This window comes from Globicephala melas, chromosome 8 (assembly GCF_963455315.2).
Source record: "Globicephala melas chromosome 8, mGloMel1.2, whole genome shotgun sequence".
In the NCBI taxonomy this organism is placed as follows: domain Eukaryota; kingdom Metazoa; phylum Chordata; class Mammalia; order Artiodactyla; family Delphinidae; genus Globicephala; species Globicephala melas.
In genome coordinates this window covers 33,993,794-34,010,934 of record NC_083321.1, presented here as the reverse complement: position 1 = coordinate 34,010,934, position 17,141 = coordinate 33,993,794, and the positions used below count along the sequence as shown (strand labels likewise).

General features: G+C 37.5%; 1 protein-coding gene and 1 pseudogene across 13 annotated transcripts in view; both read left to right on the top strand.

Moving 5' to 3' along the window:
* ANO5 (anoctamin 5) overlaps positions 1 to 4,676 on the top strand; it is a 97,975-nt gene extending 93,299 nt beyond the window's left edge. For all 13 annotated transcript variants that reach the window (XM_060303418.1, XM_060303422.1, XM_060303417.1 and 10 more), the window contains one exon: positions 922 to 4,676. In XM_060303418.1, the coding sequence (XP_060159401.1) occupies positions 922 to 1,143 (222 nt within the window). In that variant the 3' untranslated portion in view covers positions 1,144 to 4,676. The remainder of the gene's footprint in view (positions 1 to 921) is intronic.
* Positions 4,677 to 13,662: 8,986 nt separating this feature from the next.
* LOC115857688 (small ribosomal subunit protein uS2-like) lies at positions 13,663 to 14,647 on the top strand (annotated as a pseudogene).
* The last annotated feature ends 2,494 nt before the right edge of the window (positions 14,648 to 17,141 follow it).

Genomic DNA, 17,141 nt, shown 5'->3' with positions numbered 1-17,141 from the left:
TGTAGGGTGATAAAGGGGCCTTTTCATTTGAGACCTACAAAATTTTGATATCTATAATTCTCACTTCTCTGATTAGTTATTTTTCCCAGAGAGAAATCCTCCAACCTCCTGTTTGTTGAGCTATTTCATGACTGTGTTGAGAGCCAAGAAAGGCAGGAGGGGCTAGAGATCTCATGGTTCAGAATGCTGAATTGCATTGAGTTGCCCTGTTTCCAGTATGGTGCCACACCTCCATCTTTCGCCATCTCTGCTGCCTGTGAGTTCACAGCTCTGTGTCTTAATTTCTGCAGAAAATATAATTTCTGCAGAAAATAAGGTACTCAGTTGCTGCCAGGGTGGGATTGGAGAGAAGTAGTTCCTGAACATGGTTGAGAGAGAGGCTCTGAAAATTCATCTGCCCCTTATACAAATTTTTAAATAAGCCTCTTATTTTTAACTCCACCCACACTACACCTTCAAAGTCCTTAGTTGAACTTTTCTGAACTTTTCTGATGATTTGAAACAAAATTGGCTTTTGTCTTGATTTCTACCATCACTGTATCACCAACTGCAAATTTAAGTGCTAGCTTTCTTCACTGTCTCGAGTCTGTTATCACTGTTTCCTCCCTTTTTTGTGTGTCTTTGTGAACAATACAATTTTTAAATTTCTTTACAAATATTTTATTAGGTTTTCAGGAGGAAGCATAGATGAAGAGTATATTCAATAACCACGTTCAACTGGAATCTCTGTAATCATGTATTTTAGTATATATTTGTTTGCTTAATGTTGGTCTTTGTAGGAAAGTTCCAGGACAGGGACTATATCTCTTTGTTTTTCCTTCTAGCTACTGTATCGAGCACAGTTTGTTGAACGAATGAAACAATTTGTATGAACATTTGACAACTCTAGCAGTGTGTCTGATTTTCTTTTGTTTCCTCTAGCATGTTGTGTTTCTAATGAAATTTTTGTTGGCGTGGATGATCCCTGATGTTCCAAAAGATGTTGCGGAAAGAATCAAGCGAGAAAAGTTAATGACTGTCAAGATTCTCCATGACTTTGAGCTTAACAAACTGAAAGAGAACTTGAGAATGAATTCTAGTGATTTTGCCAAGCATCTCATTATTCAGGAAAACAAAGTACAGCTGGCTAAATCAGCAACCTAATCAACATAACAAGTAAGCGGCTGGTTGCCTGCCTGACTTCACAGTTTTCCCTGGGTTTGGGGCCAGAAGCCAGAAGCCATGTGTCAATTTTACCCTTTCTTCTTTTTTGCTTAACTCAAAGTTTTTGTACACTCATATAGAGGCCAACTTAGTGGAGGCTGGAAGAATACCACTTGTCTGCTTCATTGGCTGGGCCCACCCCAGATATTGTTTTCTGGGGTTCTATAAATGATTGTTAAATGGATGTGTGAAATCAGAATATTGGAAGATCATGGGATGTTGCAGTTTAGGATTAAACACTGGACGTGAGCTGTCCCATCACCTTCCAGTGCAGCTGCACATTTTCATGGTCTTCATTCTATTGGGTTGTGTTATATCTCTGTCCCATGAAGAAAAGTATTGGGACAAAAAGAAAAGAAGTGAAGAGGTCTACTGAGCCATAAATATATCCTGCCATTTTAGACTATGCAGATGAAAAACCAATATCAGATGACATAAGAAAACTTACATATTAAAAATATTGGGTAAATCTCATGGCAGGGGTTTGTTCCCAAAATCATCCTGAATAAGGTAAACTTCCATCAGAATTCCAGATAGTCCTTCCAGGTAAATACAAAATTGATTTTTCAAGAGACTGAACATTTGGGTTTAAGCAAAAGACTAACAACTAATTTCTTTAAATATAACATTTCAGAAACCGTTTTAAGACTGGATTGTGGATTGTCTTATCTGGGAAACAGCATTAAGAAGGTATTAGATTGTTTCAGGTCTTTAAGTAAATGAAAGATATAGAGAAGTGAGTGTGTCTTCTTAGTAGTTAATGAATGCAAGATAGTATATATCAGTTAATTTATTGACTTCAATCTAAAAAATCATTGAATTATTTTTAAAAATAATTTTTCTTCCACAACTCCTATTTTGCATCATGAAGCCTGTTTGAGCATTAACTATTTGTATAAGTTAGGTACAAGTTGTTTATGAAATTCTATCTCGTTTAAAGCAGTCTCAAATCTTGTAATGAGTTTACGATTTTTTCTATTGGTGCACTGCTGTACAATGCTCAGTGCCTTGCTCCTATGCCTTTGCCCCACAAGATGTGGTTGTACTGTTGATTTAATGTGATATAACATCTCAGGTGTGAGCTTCTTTTAGAGAAATTGTTAGTTTAACATCAATCACAGAGTTTAACACCAAATGTGGATCACCCAAGTAAGAATGAGGTGATGGATTTGATAGCTAAGTAAAAAAATATATTCGTTGAATTATTTCTCTCATACTTAAGCCTATGGCACATGTACCCCAATTCTGTCCTTCTTTCCCTTAAAAAGTACTTAATATATATTTTAAACACTATAGAGAGATGTAGTTTAATTTTATAACATTTGAATCTCTAGTTTCAAATTACACTTCATTTTCAAAAGAATAGTGTTTTTTAATTGCACACAGAAGAAGAAACTTTATTACAAGATTTTTTAAAAAGTAGTGTTTCATTATTTGATCCTAATAAGATTTTATAGAATTGCCAGTATTAAGTGTATGGCAGGTAGTATTAACTAATGATCAATATTAAGTATTTAGAACTGAGGATTATGAATTTATAAAACCATGAGACAGTTACCCCAGTATTGGCAGTAATTTATCATCCACTGGGTAGATTTTATGAACACTTTTGCATAATTTGAAATGATCTCATTATTGAAGAATGATTTTACATGTGGAGGAGTTTATTTTCTTTGAGAGAACCAGTTAGTGTTACTATGAAATTAGCCACAGATGCAGTATTTTTGCTTGTCAAAGCAAACTCTGTTACTATGATGTTGTACAGCTCATACTGCTTCCTTCCTGGGAGCTAATAAAAATAAGGAAGAGCATGGAAAACGGTTTCTCAGATATAAGGTTTACTTTTTATGGCTTAACAGTGTTTATAGAGCTAGACTGTAAGATAAATAAAGACAAATTTAATTCACATGGTTATCTGTACACTGCAATCTTAAAATGAAACAACTCAAGTGTTGGGTTTCTAGGATGTACGGAGAAACTAGCAAGGAAAGAAATAGTTTTTAAGATAAGTCAATAGTTCCTATGATGGGTAGATATTTTCCTTTTAAAATGTTGACAAATACTTTATATTCACATTTCAGTTTTCTACCAAGAAGTTTCTCACATTTTAAAAGGAAATACAAGTATCTCTCACTTTCCTAAAAGCTTGAGGAACCAAATCCGAAAGCCAAATCACTTCAGATAGATTTGTCTTGTCTAGTTAAACCCATTAGTTGTCGTAAGAGGGCTGAGTTGAGCACCTGACTACCAGATGTAAGTTGATATTTATTAGCATGGCAGATGTTTTTATAATTCAATCAAATCCATAGTTATTTTTTTCAGAAATGTTCCAGAAATCATTTGAGACTTTCTTTGAAATAATATGAAGTACAAAATCCAAAGGAAAAAAAAACCTCTTTTCAAATGTCATCTCAAATTTTCACCTTCATCAGTTTTTCTTTGCACAAAAGAAGCAGAATCCACTTCAAAAGGAACCCATCAAGAAGAGGGGGGTGTCTTAATTAAATGGAATGCTATCTTATTTTTGCTGCCTCTCGTGACTCCTCTTGACTCTAACAGTCTTCTTTTAACTAAGCCATCAAGCAAATTATCAAGGAAAAGGAAAAGGAAAAGGAAAGAAGAAGATAAAGAAGAGGAGGGACAGAGGAAGGAGATAAGAGTTCCCTCCTTATGAACCTGTGTGTGCTCCTATGGGGAGAGAGGTGTTGTGAGGTGCATTGTGCAGCTGTGGATGCTAAGAAGAATGTCTCTTTCCTAAAACATCTAATGAGGGTGAGAGAAAAGCCAAAGAAATTTCAAGTTGAACACTATTATATGTCAAAAGTAAAACTTTGATTTCCAAGTGACTTTGTAGTGTCAGCTGCCGTGTGTAGCCCTGGGTCTCTGTTGATTACAACAGTTGAGGCTGAGGAATTTGTGCTGCTGATTCAAAAGGTGAATATATTGTTGTGAAAGAACAATATATTCTCTTTTGTTTTTAATCAGTACCAGTTATTATGTTATCAAAGAATGTTATTAAGGAAAATAGCATTGCAAGAAGTACCATTGGCCAGGCTTGGATGTCTGCTCACATGAATCCCTATTACTGTTATGTTATTTTTTTTTCTAGACAGTATTTTACTCCACTACTTTATGTGTAATAATTCAAGTATGTCAGTTATTCCAGGATTATGTAAAAATTCAGGAGAATATTAAAACGTGGTTCAATGTGTGTTAAATACATTCTTCCCTCTCCTAAAACTGTTCGACTAGGTGTGTCTTTCCTATGAAAGATTATGTGCCATGGTGTTAACCAAGAAAACAAGTGCTTTCTTTTCTTCTCTTTCTTTCTTTCTTCCATTTTTTTTTGCAAGGAGGGTGGTATGCAGGTACACAAGAAAAGTATCTCTTAAGTTACATATACATAAATTTTATAAATCTCAAGAGATTCAAATATGCACAATGAATAAAGTAATACTTAATTTTAAACTACATTTTGACATGAGCTCAGCTTATTCTTACAGTAAAATATTGATATGCTTTTTCTGAATTTGAGTGCTCTAAGAGGTTTTGAGGTCATTTTTTGTTGTCTAGAAATATTAAAATGCATTACGTATAACATGTTTAATTCACAAAATTACATGTTTGTCACATTTAGAGATGCACATTCCTTGAAGAAGGAGTCTAGATGGTCCAGAAAAAATGGAGAAGGTGGTAATTTTTTGTTGTTTTGCCTTTTTATCTTTTCTACTTTGAAAGGTGATTAAAATGAACAAAAAGGCCCAAGGAGAAAAATAGTGTGTTGAGATATTTTCCAAATTTTTTTCTAGGTCCGCCTTTCCCCAAAAGAAATCCACAACCAGCTTCTTTGGAATTGTCTGGGCCGCTTGTGAGATATGCATATCCCTTGGTTCTATCCCATATCCCTAGGAACAGAGTCTCTTGGAGAGGAGCTTTTAAAAATCTTCAGGGTTACTTTGGGGGGTGGGATATAAGACTGATGAGAATTTCATAAAAATGCCAAATTCCCTAGCCAGAAGTATTTTTTGGAATAACTCTCAAACATTTATTTATCATTCCAACCTATCAGAGAAATATGTAGACTCAGGATTTCCAAATTTGTCAAACTGTTCTAATCCTGCAGTGTGTAGAAGTAATTGAAATCTTATACCCTCAGAACCCTAAGCCTGTGTAGTTAAGAAAATAATTACATAAAATAACTATAGAAAATACTTTTTAAAAGAGGGGAGATAAGATTAAATATATTTTATTTAAAATATATTTACCAATATATTTTTATTTTAAATATATTTTACCAATATATTCAGGAAAATAAAACTGCATACTGGTGAGAAATTAAATGCATCACATTGTAAGTTTTAAAAATGCAAATAGATTCTCAGGCAGGGTGTAATCAGAACAGCAAAAGTACTGTGAATATTGTAGAATAGAAGATTTGTTACAGAGATAGGCCTTTTGAAATTGTGGAAGGAACTGGGAAGTAATGGTCTGGGAGGGAGATTTTGGAGGGTCAGAAGAAAGGTACCATTTAGCTCTCCTGAAACACCACCATGTGTGGACACATTGGAGTGTGCACAAACATCCAGGTGCTGTAGTGAGACTAGGGAGGAAAGCTCAGGAAGGAGTCTGTGGAAAGCTGTGGCTCCTGTGTAGCTACTGCTCTGAGGTTTCAGCCAAGCTTCACTCGGGGGCCTGGCCAGAAAGATCTGGATGTGGAGTGGAAGAGAGTATGGACAAGTAGAGCCCACTGGACCCCCTTCTGTGTGTCCCTCCCCAAAACTGGCTTCAAAGACACTCAGAAAGAAATAGCTGTGGCTTCCCTTCTGTCTGCCTCTTTTGTAACTCTAACCTGATGCCATATAAGGAAGAGACTTGATGGTCTTTTGGCAAATGGTGGTAAATGCAGCTTCACCAAGTTGACAGAGTACAAACTACCATGTGGACAAAAAAATTTTAAATAAAAATAAATAAAATAAACTATTGGTCATTTGAACAACGTGATTAAAAAATAACCTTAATTTAACTTCATGAAATGTTGTACTCAATAACTGAAGAATAGGAATTTCTTTTCATGCAAATTCTAAACATTTACAAAACCTGACCAAATACCAGGCCATTAAAAACAAACAAACAAACCAAAAACCCCAGCAATTTCAGTGGGGAAAAATTGATCAGATAATTTTCTCTGTTCACAATAAAAATGAAACTAGAAAACAATAATGAAAAGATAACTAGGAAAATTATATTACAAATTTTGAAATAACTCATAGATCATAAAATGGAATTTAGAAAATAATTTCAGTTACATAGTATTGAAAATACCGTGTAGCTGAAATTTTATGGGTGCTCTAAATACTTCTTGTGGGTGGTTTTCAGGGAAAATGTATAGCTTTTAATTGGACTACTTAAAAAGAACAAAGACAGAAAAACAGTAAGCATCAAAAGAAGAGAATAGCAATATAATTTTTTTAAGAAAAGGAAAAGGAAGAAAAAAATCAATTTAAGAGGAAAAATTAATGAAAAGCATACAGAAAACATTATTCTTAATGGGAACATGTAAGATTCATCCTGTTTTTAATCAGCAACAAGAAATTACACTTCCATAATAAAATTCTGGGTTTTATTCAGACCCCTGAATCCTGAGAACAGCTAGAAAAGCTGGATAAAATGTTTTAAAAATTAATTGAAAACTTCAGAAAATATCAAGGCAAAGGGGAACTTGCCTTACAGAACCAGTATCTAGGAAAGAAAAAAAACAGCCTGAGGGAGTTAAGGCGTTTATGGTGATTATTTCCTCTTGAGGAAATTGGAGATTCCAAAAGCAAAAATAATAGCTGAAAAGAAGAGAAGTTTGAGGATATGGGGAGGGGGAAGGGTGAGCTGTGACAGGGCGAGAGAGAGTCATGGACATATATACACTAACAAATGTAAGGTAGATAGCTAGTGGGAAGCAGCCGCATGGCACAGGGATATCGGCTAGTGCTTTGTGACCGCCTGGAGGGGTGGGATAGGGAGGGTGGGAGGGAGGGAGACGCAAGAGGGAAGAGATATGGGAACATATGTATATGTATAACTGATTCACTTTGTTATAAAGCAGAAACTAACACACCATTGTAAAGCAATTATACCCCAATAAACATGTTAAAAAAAAAAAAAAGAGAAGTTAAGCTGAACATTCAACAGACTTTGGGCTTAGGAAAAATAGTTAAGTTAAGGTTCTGCCAAGAATGAGTAGCCCTGGTAAAGTCCCAGAGCTTTCTTTTAAAACATTCCATATAAGGACACAGAAAGGTTGAAAGTAACAGAATGGACAAAAGATATGCCAGGGAAACACTAAAGTAAATGAAAATAAAACAGATTTATACATATATCAGAAAAAGATTGTGAGGCAAGATGTAGCGTTAGAGATTGATATATTTTACAATGAGAAAATGGTAATTTAATCCAAAAATGGGTGGAAGACCTAAATAGACATTTCTCCAAAGAAAATATACAGATTGCCAACAAACACATGAAAGGATGCTCAACATCATTAATCATTAGAGAAATGCAAATCAAAACCACAATGAGGTATCACCTCATACCCGTCAGAATGGCCATATCAAAAAATCTAGAAACAATAAATGCTGGACAGGGTGTGGAGAAAAGGGAACCCTCTTGCACTGTTGGTGGGAATGTAAATTGATACAGCCACTATGGAGAACAGTATGGAGGTTCCTTAAAAAACTAAAAATAGAACTACCATATGACCCAGTAATCCCACTACTGGGCATATATCCTGAGAAAACCATAATTCACAAAGAGACATGTACCACAATGTTCATTGCAGCACTATTTACAATAGCCAGGACATGGAAGCAACCTAAGTGTCCATCGACAGATGAATGGATAAAGAAGATGTGGCACCTGTATACAATGGAATATTACTCATCCATAAATAGAAATGAAATTGAGTTATTTGTAGAGAGGTGGATGGACCTAGAGTCGTGGAGTGGAGTCAGAGTGGAGTCATACAGAATGGAGTTAAGTCAGAAAGAGAAAAACAAATACCATAAGCTATGGTAACAATCTTATGGTTACCAGCGGGGAAAGGGGGGGAGGGATTAAACTGGAGGATTGGGATTGACATATACACACTACTATATATAAAATAGATAACTAATAAGGGCCTACTGTATAGCACAGGGAACTCTACTCAATACTCTGTAATGACCTTTATGGTAAAAGAATCTAAAAAAAGTGGAAAAAGGGAAAGGGAATTCTACACAATGATGGATACAGCTCAAACACCATCTCCTCCTGAAACTTACGTCAGTGTCTAGATGGGACAGATCTTTCTCTCTTCGGTTTCCTGCTGCCTCTTATACAGTCCTCTGCCTAGTTCCCATAACTCATCATTGCAGAAGTTTATTTTTATGTCTCTTTCCTCTACCAGCTGGATGTTTCTTGATGGTAAAGACAGTCTTATTCCTCTTTATATTTCTAGTCATTAGCATAGCACCCAAGACACTATGATTGATTAATAATATTGGTAAATAAAGGGATGAAAAACATAGGTACAAATAAGTGTACCTTTGTTCAGATGAATCTGAGTTTAGATTCTACCTCAAACACTTCAGCACGGTGGGACCTTGGGTATTTTTACTTTTCTATCTGCAATATATTGCATTATTCTGCTATGAAATATTATATTGTATCATATGACATCACATACCTACTTCACAGGGTTGCAATAAGGATGAAATGAAATACAATTTATGAAGCATTTCAAACAATGTCTAGAGCTTGATAAATGGTCAATGGTATGTAATGCTTTTAGAAAGTAGGATGGCATATCAATGTGTTTTTATCTTTCTAACTAGAATCAAAACTCCGTTAGGATGGAAAATTGTCTTGTTCATCCCTTTATCCCCAGAGTCTGAAATAGTCTGATACATAGCATATGCTTATTAAATATTTTTTGAGCAGATGAATGAGTTGAATTTTGATGGAAATATATGGAAGGATCCAAAAATGCCTAATTTTGCCTTAACAATCATGATTTTCCTCATCTGTGAGTTCACTAAGGGGTTTTATATGTAAGGATTCCAGAGAGGAACCAAAAGACTCCTTGATAAGTTTTATTGTGTTTTATTATTCTTATAAGTTTTATGACAAGTATACCCCTGCAGACCTCTGAGATGGGACATGCAGCTGGAGCTTGTGAACTAAGTGAGAAATTATCCTTCCCTCTCAATCTAGTTATTGGAATTGTACCAACTTTTTTTTTTTTTTTTTTGCGGTACGCGAGCCTCTCACTGCTGTGGCCTCTCCTGTTGCGGAGCACAGGCTCCGGACGCGCAGGCTCAGCGGCCATGGCTCACGGGCCTAGCCGCTCCGCGGCATGTGGGATCTTCCCGGAACGGGGCACGAACCCGCGTCCCCTGCATCGGCAGGCGGACTCTCAACCACTGCGCCACGCCTGTACCAACGTTTGTACAAACACATGAAGAAAGAAAAACAGAAGAGACAAGAAGGCCAAACCTTAATATCCTCCCTCAGTTGCATTAATGAAAGAGGTATAAAAGGGACAACACAAAGAGGTGCTTGATGCTTTAACCTAGTCACCTGGCCCATTAGTACATGTGGACTAACTGATGTTTTACATTTCATCTGGGGAATCAAGTCTCTTTTGAGGGAGGAGCAAGAAGGGAGGTGGAGCAAAGGAAGTCAGGGGCGTCCTTTAAAAATAAAAAATAATTTAAAAATATATAGTGTATATTTATAAATGAAACCGTTTTTATCTATATTCACATATCCTTCCCAGTTATTAAGCACAGTTTGTTACTGAAAGAGAGAGAGAGAATCCATCTTTCCTGGGTCACCATATAAACAAAATCCAAGGTTGCACTCTTTCCTGTGGAGGATAATAGAACTGTAGACTTGAAATTCAGTGAGCAGAGGAAATAAATCTTCAACGCCCTTCTAGTCCAGGACTTGCATGATGCTGCATCTTATCCTTCAATGGAACAGCTGCCTCTAGTAGGTGAGCCAAGCATGGGGGAAAGAGATCTGATAACCTGTGGCATCAGGTATCAGTTTGAATCTAGTTTTGAATCAGGATTTAGTTTTGAATTCTGAATCCAAAATACCAAATTGCTGTGTGACCCTAGTCAAGTCACCTAATATCTCTGCTCCTCAGTTTTATCATTTGTGAATTAAGATCTTTGAACTAAATAATCTTTAATTTCTAAAATTATGTCTCAACCAAAAAAAAAAGTCATTGTTTCAGTTTCCTCTATTTAAGGAAATATAAATGACTTCAGCGATCAAACTGCCAGGTCCCCCCACCCCAAAGTAAAGTTAAAACCTGTGTGATTCATGACTCATTTTCAAAAGAAAGTGGCATTTGCACCAGAGTTTCAAACCAGTTCATTCTAATTGCAAAGCTGCGTCTCTTCTGCTGTGTAGACAATGCAGAAATAAATATTGCTTGCTTTCCAATGGACGTATTTATTCCAGAACACCAATTTATTCTTAGGGTAGTGAATAATTTTCTTTTAAATATTGAAGCTGCTTTTCTTAATGTCCATATAGCATTGTTTTTTTCCCCCTAGACTGTAGAGAAGCTCATAAAAAGCTGCAAAGTCCTGATGACTTTCTATCCCTCCTCATACTAAAGCATTGTTGCCTCCAGACACACTTCACCCGTTAAGGACCCAGACTTGCCTTAGCTGATCTTTTTCGCTGCCCTCCCAGAAGTATTTGTCCATCTCTAAAAGACCACCCTAGGGCTAGAAACAAATTGGATTCTATGGACCTTTTATGTTTTAAATTCTGGTTTTAATGGGATAGTAAAAGTTATAATAGAGGAAATTATTTGGGTCAGAGGTGTTAGGCACCTCTTCCATTGGGCTCTCTAGCTCCTTTGGTTAGAGAAAATCTCTAATGAGGACAAGGTCATAGGAACATATTAAATTGCCACACTATTCTGCTGCACAGGCTGTATTCCTAGATTTGGCCAAAAACTTGGCTCATTCATTCAGTATTAATTCACTCACTTCCTCAACTAGATGCCAGAAACTGAAAAAAATATTAATACTAAATAGCCATTTTTAAGCACCTGGATGTACCAGGCACTGTGAGCTCTATGTTTTACATACAGGATCTCATTTGATTCGTACAATTGCTTGATGTAAGTAATGTTATTACAGCCATTTCATATGAGGAAACTGAGACTTGAGCAGATTAAGGAACTCACCCAAGGAGGAAGAGGGAAGGAGCCAGGATTCAATCCCAGGCAATCTGAGTCCTTATCAAACTAAAGAGAGTTCTCCACGGGGAGTCAGACACTAAAGGTTAATTAGCTAAAGTGTATTCAATTACTATTTGATCATAATCATTAACCAGCCATTACACAATTGTGATGAGGAATGAGAAAAGGGGTTGAGGACTATTAGATTCTATTGAGACGTCAGAGAATGCCTCCCTGAAGAAATGACACTTAAGCCGAGACACGAATATTTAGAAGGAGTTAGTCAAGTAAAAAGTGGGAGGGGAAGTGAGCTTTCCAGGTGGACAGACCTACCCAATAAAAATAAATAAATAAATAAAAGAAGAAACCAAGACTTATTGACTGATTAATAACAACCGGGCTATACTAAGTCCTTTATAAGGCTTATCTCTTTTAATCTACATAGAAACTCTTTAAGGTAGATATTATTATTTATCCTTATTACACTTATGCAGAAACTGAAACTGGGTATAGTTAAGTAATGTAACCAAAGCCACAATCCAGTAACGGTGGGACAGGGCCTGGACTTAGGCAGTCAGGCTAGAATTTATGTTCTTGGTTACAATTTGTTGTAAATGGGAAGGAGCCTTGTACATACTTGTCGTGTGTTGAACAGTGTTTCCACAAAACCCGTCTACCCAAACTTTGGAAGGTGACCTGATTTGGGCCTTGAGATGAAATCATTCTGAATTTGGGGTGAACCCTAAATCCAATGACTGAGTTTTTTGTAATAAGAGAGGACACGGAGACACAGAGAAGAAAGCAATGTAAAGATACAGGCAGAGATTTGAGGGACACATCTACACACTAAGGAACTATAAAAATTGCCACCAAACGCTAGAAACTAGGAGAGATATGGGACAGTTTCCCCCTCACAGAAGGAAGCAATCCTGCTGACACCTTGAGTTTGGACTGCTAGCCTCCTCCACTGTGAGACGGTCAGTTTCTGTTACTTTAAGCCACCCAATAGGTGGTAACCTGTTATGGCAGCCCTAGGGAAATAATACAGTATACTTTGACACAGGGGAGCCTAGTAATAAAGTTTAGGAGGATTTATTTACTTATTCAACCTTATTCACTGTTTATACTGTTTGTCAGATATTTTGACAAGAGTTATGAAAAATGCACATGATGCAAATATGGAATCCGCTTTCAAAGACTGCAAGGCAGAAACTGATAAGTGTCATATAAAAGTATAGATTAATAATAATAATCACTCTCACGTATTAAATACTTATATGACAGGCACTGCGAGTGATGGCTTACACACACTTTAATTTAATATGCAAAAGGTAGATATAATTTATTACATTTAACAGATAAAGAAACTGAAGCATGATGAAGTCTAATTACCTTCTTCAAGGTTGTACATTTCTGCCAATGTCAGGGCTGGATCTCAATTTCCAGTGAGATGATAAAGGAAGGAACTCAGTTAAAGAGAATACGTTTGATCTGGGTCTTGAATGGTGAATAATGTTGGGCATTGATGAGCGAAAGGCAAGGAAAAAGGATGTTATGGGTGAGAGTAACAGTGAACATAAAGGCAGAAAAACAGAGAATGGGGCTTTTGTTAGCGATAGAGCGCTCCAATTTGTTGGAATGTGTAGTACACTGAAAAACATGGGAAACTGATTTGGAATATGGTAGATTCAGACCGGTTGTTGACCCCTGAACAACTGTCAGGAAGAACTGGGAAATTATTCTTTGAAGAGATTGAAGTTCCGAAAGATTGTGCTAAAGCAAGTAGAACGATCCGATTGTTGCTTCAGGGAGATGAATCCCACCGGAGTGTGAAAAATGGACTGGAGACTGGCACAGACTGGTAAGCAAAGGTCCATTTAGGAGCCAAATGTCATAAGAGAGAGGGGCAGAAGCCATTCACATTCCTCGGAAAACAAATCGTAGTCCAAACCCCACCTGCTCGGTGGTTTGTGACCACCTAGAGGGGTGGGATAAGGAGGGTGGGAGGGAGACGCAAGAGGGAGGAGATATGGGGATATATGTTTATGTATAGCTGATTCACTTTGTTATAAAACAGAAACTAACCATTGTAAAGCAATTATACTCCAATAAAGATGTTAAAACAAAACAAAACAAAACCTGTTGAGCCTTTCTGTGCTACCCAAGCAGGGATTCATATGAAAATGTCCTGGTTTTACATCATAACTTAAAGGAAAACTTTCACAATGTCTGGAGCCCTTGCTATCCTGCAAATGAAGGAGGAGGATGTCCTCAAATTTCTTGCATCAGGAATGTACTTAGGTGGCACCAGTGTTGACTTCCATATAAATATACATCTACAAAGGAAATAGGTGATGACATCTACATCATAAATCTGAAGAGGACCTGGGGGAAGTTTTTTCTGATGGCTTGTACCATTGTTGCCATTGAAAATCTGGCTGATACCAGTGTCATATCCTCCAGGAACACTAGCCACAGGGCTGGGCTGAAGTTTGCTGCTGCTACCAGAGCCATTTTTATTGCTGGCCACTTTGCTTCTGGAACCATCTTTAATCAGATCCAAGGAGCCTTCCAGGAACCACGTCTTCTGGAGGTTATTGACCCCAGGGCTGATCACTAACCTTTTACAGAACTGTCTTATGCTAACCTGTCTGCCATGGCTCTGTGTAACATATTCTCTGCACTATGTGGACATGCCATCCTCTGCAACGACAGTGGGTTGGACGTGGTGGACACTGGCGCAGGAAGTTCTGTGCATGTGTGGTACCACGTGAGCACCCATGAGAGGTCATGCCTTATCTCTATTTGTACAGAATGCTGAAGAGATTGAAAAGGAAGTGTAGGCTGCTGCTGGAAAGGATGTGACCCAGGAGGAATTTCAGGGTGAGAGTAACAGTGAACATAAAGGCAGAAAAACAGAGAATGGGGCTTTTGTTAGCAATAGAGTGCTCCAATTTGTTGGAATGTGTAGTACACTAAAAAAGAAACACTCTGTTTATAAGCGTGTTTATAACACTCCAGCCCCTGAATTTACTGCCACTCCATCTGAGGTTACAGACCCTGCATCTGAAGGCATAGGTGCCCTCTGTGCCTATTCACCAGTTCCCTAGGGAAGACTGCAGGGCTCAGCCTGCCACTGGGGACTGGTCTGCAGCTCCCACTGGTCAGGACACTGAATTGGTAGGAGGAATGACCACTAAGTGGTCTTAAGCTGTTCATCCACGGGCTCCTCCACAGAAAAATGGAATACGATTGACTGAAAATAAACATCAGTTTCTTTAAAATAAACATACAACAACAAAAAACTAGGACCAGATTCTCCCCTAGAGCATCTAGAAGAATGCAGCCCTGCTGCCATCTTGATTTTAGCTTCATGAGAACTGTGTCCAACTTCTAACCTACAGAACTCAAAGAAAATATATTTGTGTTGTTTTAAGCCACTAAGCTTGTGTTCATTTTTTACCACAGCAACAGGAAACTAAAACAGATAAGCAGGAGAAAAGATATTTTTAGGTAGTATTAAGATCTAGAACAAAGAAAAAATTTTAAAGGATAGTATGATAGTGAGCCAGTGAAAAGTCCCTCACACTTGGCCTGCGTTCTTGGTGTGTATAGAGCAAGAATGAGAACCATTAAGATGGAGATGGAGGGCTTCCCTGGTGGCGCAGTGGTTGCGAGTCTGCCTGCCGATGCAGGGACACGGGTTCGTGCCCCGGTCCGGGAAGATCCCACATGCCGCGGAGCGGCTGGGCCCATGAGCCATGGCCGTTGAGCCTGCGCGTCCGGAGCCTGTGCTCCGCAACGGGAGAGGCCACAACAGTGAGAGGCCCATGTACAGCAAAAAAAAAAAAAAAAAAAAAAAAAAAAATGGAGATGGAGAAATAGGCTTCATTAGAGAGGAGATAGTTTAACATTCTGCGTGAGATCATCTAACTCTGATCTCAATGAGGAAATTTAAAACTGGTGTAGGCTCAGACATTAGAATTTTTTCTGTGATGAATGTTATGTTTTATCTATGCCTAAAAGAGAGAAACATGGGCCCTCTTTCGAGTTTTACACAGTAAAGGTAGGGATTTCTTTTTTTAAAAAATTAAGGCGTTTTGTAAGAGTTTAAGGTTCACAGCAAAATTGAGGAGAATTATATAGATTTCCCATGTACCCCCTGCCTCCACACATGCACAGCCTCCTGCATCATCCACATCCCCCGCCAGAGTGGTACATTTGTTACAATTGATGAACCTACATTGGCACATCATAATCACCCAAAGTCTGTGGTTTACTTTAGGGTTCATTCTTGGTCTTATATATTCTATAGGTTTGGACAAATGTATAATTATATGTATCCAACAATATGATATATTTTCTCTGTCCTAAAAATCCTCTGTGCTTCAGTTATTCATCCCTCCCCCACAAACCCACCCCTACCCATAACCCATGGCAACCACTGATGTTTTTACTGTCTCATAATTTTGCCTGTTCCAGAATGTCATATAGTTTCACATAATTGGAATCATACAGTATGTAGCCTTTTCAGACTGACTTCTTTCACTTAGTAAGATTCATTTAATATTCCTCCATGTCTTTTCATGGCTTGATAGCTCATGTTTTTTTAGCACTAAATAATATTCCATTGTATGTAAATAATATTCCACAGTTTATTCATTCACCTACTGAAGGACATCTTGATCACTTCCAAGTTTTGGTAATTATGAATAAAGCTGCTAAAAACATTCAAGTGTAGGTTTTTGTGTGGACATAAGTTTTCAGCTGAGTTTTGTTTTAAATATAAAATGGACACAGATTTCCAGTTAAATTTGGATAATTGAACATACAGTTTGTGTTCATTTTCTCCAAACGTTTCACTAAAATGATGGTGAAAAAGTTTTTTAAAAAGCTATAAACCCCCAAGAAAAAAAAAAGTGGAACACCAGGCAACAATATTTAGAAGATGTTACCCAGCTTTTAGACGATGGAAAGCTGATAGAAAAATGAGAAGTGACCTAGAGAGTGGGGAAGGGTGATTTCTAAATGCCTTTCAGTGGAAACCAAAAGGAACTCATCTAATTCATGCATTAACTGTAGAAAAGTTTGGAAATTGAAATGACCAGGTAACTCTGAAAGCAGGATGGTTGACTGAGGGTTAAAAAATGATGATTTGCCGCAATTGTATATGAAGAGGAGTTAGACCCACCCCAGCCTACACAGACCAGCAGACAAGCAAATGGACCTCACCTATCATGGAAGAATATGGAAATATATCTCTGCAGGGTGATCATATAGTCCCAGACCTCAAGGACAGAGGTGTAGATGAGGTCTGGGGTGAGATGAGATGCCTTACTGAAGTCAGGAGGAAAAATGAAAGTTTTCATACTGAATAGTAAGACTCTACCCCCAGCTCCTTTCTCAGTTCAGCTCCTAGAATGCTGGTTACCAGATGTTTAATCTTCTTCAGGAAAAAGCTTGGAGAACTCCTGTAGACAGGAAGAGGGGAAATTATCAGGAAGATTAAATAAGAATGTTTCTTGATTTGAAGGACTTACAAGGCTCTGCCTCTTAGTGACAAGCACAAAGACAACAAAAAGTCCCTTATTAAAATTTCAGAACACTAGAGATAGAGTACCATAATGATTCCAGAGAAGGATTTTTTAAAAAAACATACACAATGCTTCAGGAATCAGAATGGTATTAGTCTTCCCAATAGCAA